This window comes from Mya arenaria, chromosome 3, assembly GCF_026914265.1.
Source record: "Mya arenaria isolate MELC-2E11 chromosome 3, ASM2691426v1".
Classification (NCBI taxonomy): domain Eukaryota; kingdom Metazoa; phylum Mollusca; class Bivalvia; order Myida; family Myidae; genus Mya; species Mya arenaria.
The window spans coordinates 34,432,710-34,442,785 of NC_069124.1; the positions used below are offsets into that span (position 1 = coordinate 34,432,710).

At 39.5% G+C, this 10,076-nt stretch overlaps 1 protein-coding gene across 1 annotated transcript; it reads right to left on the bottom strand.

The window, feature by feature from the left end:
• Positions 1-5,850: 5,850 nt before the first annotated feature.
• LOC128225978 (uncharacterized) lies at positions 5,851-9,239 on the bottom strand. Its single transcript, XM_052935871.1, has 5 exons — positions 8,466-9,239; positions 8,015-8,188; positions 7,464-7,704; positions 6,317-6,447; positions 5,851-6,120 (listed from the first exon to the last, which is right to left on the bottom strand). Exons 1-5 carry the CDS (start codon positions 9,237-9,239, stop codon positions 5,851-5,853), a joined length of 1,590 nt encoding a protein of 529 aa, XP_052791831.1.
• Between the last annotated feature and the right edge of the window lie 837 nt (positions 9,240-10,076).

Consider the following 10,076-nt stretch of genomic DNA (forward strand, 5'->3'; position numbering starts at 1 on the left):
GAACTCTCAAATGACGATTTTCCCGTAGTGTTTGGTTATGAGTCTGAGTTGAACGTTAATCACGGTAGACTCCTGAAGGAACGGCGCAATGGATGACAATGCAATTGCTTAAAAATAAAATGGCAAAAGTTCCTTGTACTTACCAAGTCACAACTAGCATTAAGCCTAAAAAGATAATATGTATTTTCCGGTTTCATGTCGGACACCCGCCCTACCTCCATTATTAAAAATCATAATAATAATAATGACAATTATAATAATAATAATAATAATAATAATAATCATAATAATAATAATAATAATAATAATAATAATAATAATTGTAATAATTGTAATAATAACACATTATAATAATAATAATAATAATAATAATAATAATAATAATAATAATAATAATAATAATTAAAGTAATAGGGTATGTAATTTTTTTCATGTTTTTCATTAGCCATTTTTCTTGATATTTCTCTGTTACCAAAAACTTTGTTTAACGCGTTAGAGCATCGATACACTCAGTATTAGCATCGCTGGTATTGTTAAAAGCCAAAAACATTACTTTTTAACTTCGAATATGTTAAATTCGAACAAATGAAAAAAAATTATCTAGGCAATATAAACCTCTAGGGTCGGGGCAAAAATAGGGTAGGTCGGGAAACCCGAAAAAAAGCAACATTTTTTTTAGCCTTACTGTTTTTACGGATTTTCGATCAATGCTTTGAACTTGAACTTGGCTTGGTCACATCACATAATTGCATCAGTTATTGGTCATAGCCAGTTATTGGTCACGAGTCCTAAAATGAGCACCAAAGCCACGGCATAGGATCAAGCACCACCACTAGGCAGAACAGGGGATGGGTCGGAAATCTTGGGGATTTTTACCCCCGCATATGGCATGTTTGAATTAAGACTAAGAAAAGTTCTAAAAATGCGCTGAATATTTTGCAGTAGATTATCCTTAAACCTAGACAAAATTTAATCTATTCTATTATTAGTTTTATTTTATTGATGTATTATATATATTTCATTTATTTATTTTTTTATTATTTTTTTTATAATATTTTTTTATTTATTATTATTTATTTATTTGTGTTGTGTGTGTGTTAGGTGGGGGGAGGGGAGGCAGGCAGCATGCTACCGAAGAAAACACATTTTCCCATACACATTTATGCTTAATTCGAGTATTGTGTGCCGTCCGTACCGTTTGATCCAGAAGGTTCAGCTGTCGCTGTGCTACTTGTTCCGCCACGGACGCGTTGATGACGAGGTCTGTCACTTCCTGTCGCACCGCCGCCAAGCTCACGCCGCCATTTCCTGAAGTCAAGCGTTGTTTTAAAATACAGCAAAGTAGATTTAATAAGTCTATACTAGTAATTCGTTTTAGCTCGTTAAGCTGTTGACATGACTCTTCATGTACGAGTACTTTCAGCAATGTATAAGGGCCATGTAAAACCGTCCTATGACGAGGCCCGACCCAAAGACCACTTGTATGAATAGTAGGCATGTCACCCTTCTCGCTCTCTCATCCCAATCTGCCGTTTACAGAACTATTTTTAATTTCTTTTCCTGGCCCAATTTTAATAATTATTGACTTTTTGACAGAGAGACATTTTATAGAAATAACAGAACCATGAGAATCAGCACACGATAAATATACAAAGCTGAAGTAGCTTAAAAACAATTCTTAAAATGAAATTTACGTTGTTGCGGGTTTTTTTTTAAATGTACAGCATAAATACCGGAAATTTTTACTAGTGACAAAATATTGGCGAACGACTTTTATGTCATCAATAAATGAAAACCTGTTTTAATACCCTTGGTTGCAGCCGCTAACGCCTGTTTAACAGCCGCCTCAAGTGTGTTCAGCTTCTTTTCCAGTGAAGAAATATCCTGCTCATTGGCTGTAAGTTCCTGCTGTAGGCGGACATGGTACGCTGTGTCGTTCTGGACTTTGGCTGCCAACGTCCGGTCAGCCGTCTGGATCTGCAAGAGCACGGATGCAAGCGCCTGGGCAAATGACGCCTGTGCGGCATCTACCTGTTGTTGTTGCACGGGAGGAAGTTGATTCGCCGCTCTCCTTACCCTGAACACGCTCTCATCTGAAATAGACTCCTCGTCCTCCGCTTCGCTGTGCAGTATTTCTAACGTTTTAAGACTTCTCTTAAGTGTATCAATTTCTTCTTCAATATCTTTCACATTTGCCTCAGACGTAGAAGACTCGTTTATAATGGACTTGAACTGTTGGTCAAACAAAATGAACGAGTCGAGCTGATAGTCCATGAGCCCTAGTACGCGGCCCCGCGTCTCGTACACATCGCCGTCCACATGCTCCTCCAGGGCACCAACGGCGTCACAGTAGCCAAGATTCGGCACGGGTACTTTGATGGAACACTGCGTCTGGCACAAAACAACCGGAAGTGCGCTCACGAGCACCCAGCACGCTAGTAATTGAATTTTGAACTCGGATAACATTGTTACAATATAAGGTTTAGTCCATATTATGTAAAAGAAAACACACACACGCTAGAATATTCAAAGGTAAGGTGCTAGTGATGTGCTTTTAAATTAGTAAACTGTTCTTTTTATCACTTTACTATATTCGCAACAGGGGGAAAGCGCGCTCCGTTGGTATTTGGCTGTTTGCACTTTGGGTTATCCAAAAACAAAACTTGGATAACAAACTTGGTCCAGGTCCTTTGATGCGTCCAATGAATATTATCTTAAGCGTCCACCACTTGAACTTAATCCAATGACATTGTGCGACTGATTGTCTCTGAAATTAAATATCACTCGTTTCCTCATTACCATGTAAAGTTTGTACACTTGTTCATTTACTTTAAATAAATACAGACATTAAGGTTCAGCTATATTTTGAATATTTGGAGCTCCAATCATCAACCTTAAAGAGCGCAAAAAATAGCTGCGTTCCAGCGGGAATTTTACTGTTTGTATACTGTTTTTGTCATGGGAAGGATCTATCGAGTGGATGAGGTTAGAAATTGAAGTATTCACAAGGAAACAATTGTGCGAAAGTACAAACACTCTTTGCAAGTTTTCGGAAGTGTCACGAAGATAGATAGTGGTCACCAAACATTGTGACGTAACGATAACAGGGTCACGTGGTCTGTCATCATGCAGCCAATGCCTTCAATCCCTTTTTTTGCCACAAAAATGCGCAGTATTTGTTTTCTAAATTTCTTTTTAAGATAATCGTGTATACATCATTGTTTTTCTGCATGTCCGTCTAGTCTTTCGTGAACCCGACCACCACAGCGACGTGAGTGTGGTATCGTACCTAAATTGCTATTATAAGACGTCAGTTTGATGTAGAATTGAATTGATGTCTTCTGTGAGCGCTAATTACCAGAAGACAAGAATCATAATCCTGTCATAGTCAAAATAATATTTTTTGGAATAAATCTTTAAAAAATTTATGACTTAGTAGTATACTTAATATTATTGATTGAGAGCATGTCCATTTTGGTTGCCTTTCTAAAAACGAACAGGAGAAATTACATTGACTTTTTTACATGGGCTGCAATACATACAAGTTCAATAATTAATAAGGCATAATAACCATTATATGCGTTTTATATTTGTATATATTAGTACACACCCACACACACACTACCGCACGCACGCACGCACGCACGCATACTCGCACGTGCGCTCACACACACGCTCATATAAGCACTCGCACACCCGTGTACTTACACGCATTTGCTTGTACGCACACTCACACGCACGCTCACACATGCACACGCACGCTCACAGACACACACATACACACGTGCTCACATGTACACACACGTTCTCGGACGCATCCACACAAACGCACATATTCTGTCAATCTCACAAGCGCACTGTCCCGTAATGGATGATATAAACTAAATAAGAAATATAATCAAAATAAAATAGCGGGTTTGATATGGGCCGATCGTTCAGAACTTTGTTAAAGTTAATAACGTTGTTAACGCCGTCGATGTTAACTTTCAAAGGTAAAAAATATGTTTTGGTATGTGCTGATATATTAAGATAAAACAGCATAGCTGAATCAGCTGTTTGAATACTTGTGAAAAGTATCGCAGATCACATGTGTTTCCATGAAATATATATCAAAGATTTGAAAGCTAGCAACAATAAACACAGTTGTTAACTTGTAGAAATGTTCTGAACAATTGCGTGAGTTCTGACTTATTTTTACGTATTGGCGCAGCATTGGTGTAGGAGGCAGCGTCGTGCAAACACTTCAGTATTCGACTATAATTAAGTAAAGAACCGTTTAATATCATCACATAAAACTTGGCAATAAACGACGAAAATAATATATCTGACCAGTTCCATCACTGCTGCCTAGATAATGTTACCGTTTCGCCGCTTTGGTAACTGAGTAAAACGGACGAACGTTGAAATCCATTTGCGGTTCCCTTTGCCACATATAACTATCAAGCATCTACGTTTATCAGATGTTTACAACTGAAAACCACTCGGACATCATGAAGTTGAAAATTATGAGAGCATATCACTAAGGAAAGAAACATGTAACATCTTTTGATACATATAAGTAATAGGCTTGTTTATGTTTGGGCACTCGAGACCGGGGGAAGGATGGCCAGTGGGCCCGATGTAAATCCTTCCAGCGGGCACTTGTCACCTTGTCCTGATAACTTACCGCCGGTGACATACCATGCTTTGGGCTTTGTCACCCAGTATTGTGAATGAATACTTTCACTTTTTAAATTTCTTAAAATTTCTAAAATTTATTCGACAAAATTGCGGGGATTTCCATATGAGGAAACACTTTAAAATGCAGGAAAACGGCAGTACATTTTTTTGGAAGGGGATTTCGGAATAAATTCAAATACAGTACATTATTACTACAGTGTATTAGTTATTGACTAAATTAAATTATGATTCAAGTTAGGTTCTTAAGTGCTGACGTTCGAGGCAGTATTTCAGCATTGCTTCGCCGCGGCGTCCTTCTCAAAAATTGCTGTGAAACATCTTTGAAACTTTTTGAAAACAGTTTTGTGTTGATGGTGACCATGTATTTTTCAGAAGGGATGCCAGAAAGCTTTGAGTTCCTGGCGCACAGAAAAGGTACCATCGCATTTAACGGGGGTCTACTGGAGTAACGCAGTAAACTCCCCACTTTCAAATCATCATCATAACCATCATCAACATCGCCATCGCCATCATCATCATTATCATCATCATCATCATCATCATCATCATCATATCAATATACATTAATAGCATCAGCGTTGTCGCCGTTGTAAAAAAAGGCCCCGAAATAAATACGACGTTACAGTATTTTTTATTTTGTAAGTACCAAATGCTATTAAATAGCATAATTGTGGTATTGTTATATAGACAGCACATATAATTTAATATCAAATTCATAATAGTAAAGAAATACTCATAATTTGTTCCTCGTTTAATGGTTTTCTATGTCACATAATCATGTAGTGATTTGGTTTGGTGTTCAATATTCATGGTATGCTTAAAACATATAATCCACAAGCAAAATGGTTGAGAAAAAACGAAAGAAAATTACAGAACACAATTACGACAGTATTAAATAAGTCAAGACTATCAGGAACGTCTATATGGAGTGTAGCCTAGTTTCAACATTCACAAACCACACATACATGCAAAATAATAATGAAACGGTTTATAAAGCGTATGCAAACAATAAATTTTAAAAATCAGATCTATGGAAAATAAGTTAAAGAAATGCCAACAGAGCGTTCATAATTGCTGAAGCACTTTTGAAAGTGTAAAAACATGTTAAAAATTAAAACACAACAACTGGGTCCACACTGCTTTTGGATGCAACAGGCCATTCCCCTGGTTTTATCCGCTAGATGGCCCTAGGTTAGGCTTAAGGCTCCGTAGGTTTGTCTGTATGGACGTAATGGCGGCCTGGAAATCCATGATGTCCTGTGGCGCCCAGGTGCCGTTGTTGGCGAGCGTACTGTTAAGTAACGAGTTCATCTTGGTCAGCTCGGCGATAGGTATAGCGGCCTTTAGGGCGACCATGCCGCTCTGGATACTCTTAATTTCGAGCGTCTGCTGACCCAGATCGTGTTGGATGCTACTCAGGTTCCCTTGGATGCTTGCAGACTACAATATACATTAAAACGTCTATATCATTTTGATCACGCTTTAAAAATGCGCACAAACATCAAAGATTTCTGCCAAATATACCCAGCTTTTCTTACTCAATCATATTTTATATTTGTACTTTTTTCCATTTTGACCAACGAAATAATTTGAAATTGACTAACATAAAAGAAGAAACCATTATGTGCTCTTTTACCTTAGAGACGAGTCCGCTAAGTGAGGCCTTGTCCTGTGTGTACTGGTTGAACAAGTTGAAGGAGCTCTTGTTGATAGACGTAACCTTCCGGTCCAGTGCGGACATGTTTGCCTTCAGGGTGCCTACATCACCTGTGGAGGAAGGGGATGGAAGAGGGATTAAAGTGGGATTCACGTTATCGACTCTTTTCTTTCTCATTTGTATTCATGTATTTGGTAATTCTAGGTATAATTGCAACGGTATAAAGAAAGCATTGGTATTCCGTATAACATTCGGAACACTTCGGCCATTTTCCATCGAAAACAGTCTCGGATGTATACCGGTATAACAGTAGAAATTTCAAATAATATAATTAATAAGTTTACGTGTTTTAACATGTATTATGTATTACTTAGTTCAAATTGATTGTCAGTGAAGGGTACTGTTGCATTAATGATTAAGATTCCCTACAGGGAAGTCCTAAGGTGAAAGTACTACATTGAAATTACTACGCGATCTACTTACAGCGTAGTTATATCATTATGCAAAGAATTGTAAACTGTCCATTTACAACCGAGTTTTTTTGGTGGCAAATGGCTGAGGTGTTCCGATTGTCGGTGTAAGAGATCTATAGCATTACGCGGAGTCATAAGCGTCCCGCCAAATTAACACAAAAAAACTAGCACAAAATAATTTATACAGATGTTGAACGGAAAGCGTGGAAGATACTTGTTTGTTTTAGTGTAAGATCGTAATATATTACACCGCGTGAGCACCAAAAGGTATATTTAAAGTGAAATACATGTATTCACTTTTTTGTGTTCACGAGGTGAAATATATCGCGAACTTTCACTGAAACAATCAACTTTTCTACTAAGAATATGCCTTAGATTGGCATTAAAAGACCTTTATTTGCATTTTTTAGAAAAAAAAAACGGGCCAAACTGATGCGCACATAACGTGAAATACATCGTTGATTTTGTGTCCAAGCCCTGTATGCGCTGATTGTGTTTTTTTTTTTGCAGGGCAAAAGGGAATAGCTTTCATAATACAAAAAAAACTATTAAATTGATATTTTTCACTGTTGGAAACATTGAAATATCATTTTTATTTCACTGATAAATCGGTATAAACCACCGAAAAAACATATAAGAAGAAAAACTCTTACTCTGTATGCTGGAGAGTTGCGGGTTAATCTGTTGGCGGAAGATGGCGAGCGAGTCATGCACCTGCGTCACGTCTTTCTCCACGTTACGGAGACGCGCCTGGTCTAGCTGGAGGTTGGTGCGCAGGATGGTAATGTCTGTCGAGTGATTGGCGACCTGTGCCGCCAGCGCCCCCGAATTCACAGACAGGCTTGCGACCTTGGCCTGCTGCGCCTGGTCGTACTTCTGAACGTCCGCTGATACCTGCAGCCGATAGGAAACACGAATGATGAGATGGGACTGTATTCTACAATAGTTTACATTAGTAGCTAGTAAAAACGTTTCGATAAGTGACCAAAGTCTCACATCTTTCAACTTATTCGATATATTTTGTCAAGCTCCGTTTCTGTTTCTTCTGAACTTGGTAAATCAAGAAAGAAATTATGATGGCGTTTCGTTCTGGTTGCGGCCCTATCCAGCACCCTACTCCAAGTGATCTTATACTCATATCAAGGGATTTTCATTACAGAATTATATTCAGATGCGTTCTTAAGAAACAATTTGAACTCTTTACCTTCGCAATCTCTTGCTTCAACTTGGCGACGTCGGCGGCTGTAGAACCTGCGGCCGGCTGACCGGAAGAGGTGTTGAGCTGCGCGAGAAGGCCGGTGAGTGACGCCACTTGCTGAGAGAGGCGGCCGATGTCGCTCGCCTGCTTCTGGATCTTAGACTCGATACCCTGGTGCACCTGGAACCGAAACCGTAGTCTCTCATTACAATGTTATCTAAGTACAATGTCTACAAAGCCAAATACAGACAAAAGTAGAAACGTATTTCAGCACCTTTTAAAATGTATGTCGGTGAGAGTTTAGACTCATAAAATGTTACAGTCAAACCTAATGTGAAGGATTATTTTTTAACATCATACATGCGAATACTCAATTTGACATATAAGAAATTGCCCGGTGAAGATAATACACATTGAAATGTAGTTGAAAACATGTTAAATTGTAATATATCGTTACCGTCATCTCTTGTTGCTCGTGGTTTTGTATAGCTGTATTCACATTAAACACCCTGTTGTTGAAGTCCAGGACAGCACGGCCCATGTCGCTCCGGACGGCTTGTATCGCCTGGAGGAAGGCCAACTGGGACACACCGCTTGAAGTGGGAGTGTTCGTCGTAGGGGCCATTGTCACCGTAGCAGGCGGAGTGGTAGAGGATGGCCGCCGCGTGCAAATGTTGTTGAAGGCGGAAACCAGGTTCTGCACCTCGCTCTGAAGATCAGAAATCTTTGTCAAGTAACCGGACTGGCGCGACTGTAGATTGCTAACCATGTTCTGTACGGCGGAGTTCTGAGCTTGGTGCTGCTGACGCGTCGCGGAAAGCTGCTGACGTAAAGCATCCAACGCCTGTTGCACGTTCACATTTCCATTGATGCAGTTCGCCTTGGGAACATTTACGTTTAACCCGCAGTTAGATGGGGCTGTATTTACAGGCGCCGGCGTCTGTGTCGTTGGTATAGGCTTCTGTGTCGTCGGCAGAGGTTTCTGTGTCGTCGGTAACGTTTTCTTTGTGGTTGGTGCAGGTTTTTGAGTAGTCGGAGGCTTGTATGGCGCCTTTGTTGTAAACGGTTTCTTGGAGGCGGTAGCGAATGTCTGTTTTGGTGGCTGTTTCGTCGGCGGAGGTGTCCTAACTGGTAGAGGAGGCAGTGGTATAAATCCCGCCGGAACGTTACCCGCTGATGAAATTGCTACAACAACAGCAAAGAGCACCAATAGTTCTAATTTTATTGCCATAGTAAAATTCTTAATCGTGCTGTTTGAGTAAAATATTTTCAGTTCCTTGATGACCGTTCGAAACTAATTTTCAATGTGAAATACCCGAAGTGAGTTGTGATTTCCGGATAGAAACAACTATCCTGTTCAATTATCGGCGACAATTAACCAATACACGTCAGATGTTTTATCTCGGTTTCAGAAGCCCCAACCTGGCGCGGTCACTGCGTCGCCGTTATCTGTATCCCGGCAATTTGCAACGGGCATCAGTTCTGGTTGCTTTATCGCGCCTCGTATATACAACCCCATCAGTTTGTCCAAACGGTACCATAATTTGTGCAAACACGGGTTGGGCAAATGTCATCAAATGCCTGCTAATGGTACACACAGACAAGCCGTGGGTATCAAGACTCTGGGAATGTTCTTGGTGAACCACGCCGCCGGAGAGGCAGCTGTGTGGGAATCCAACACTTGAAGCATAGCTTCGTGACAGACGTTGTGTCGGACATGTTGAATTTGGTATTTGGCATTTGTCCTATAAATAGTTTTTCTTAAATTTGGACACAGCCCGGTTCTTTGATGTCCGTGTTTTTCTTATCAGTTCAAATGGTATGAAAATAATTTCAGACAGATTATGGTGTTTTATACTTAAATGTATAATCTTTCTGACAAAGCCTCACGAAAATTCTTATTGTTTGAGGCTGATATAAAATAATGAATAAATATAATATTTAACCTTTAGGTTTATAACCTTTACGGACGACACAGAAACCTTTGCCGACAACACAGAAACCTTTACGGGCGACACAGAAACCTTTACGGACAACACAGAAACCTTTGCTGACAACACAGAAACCT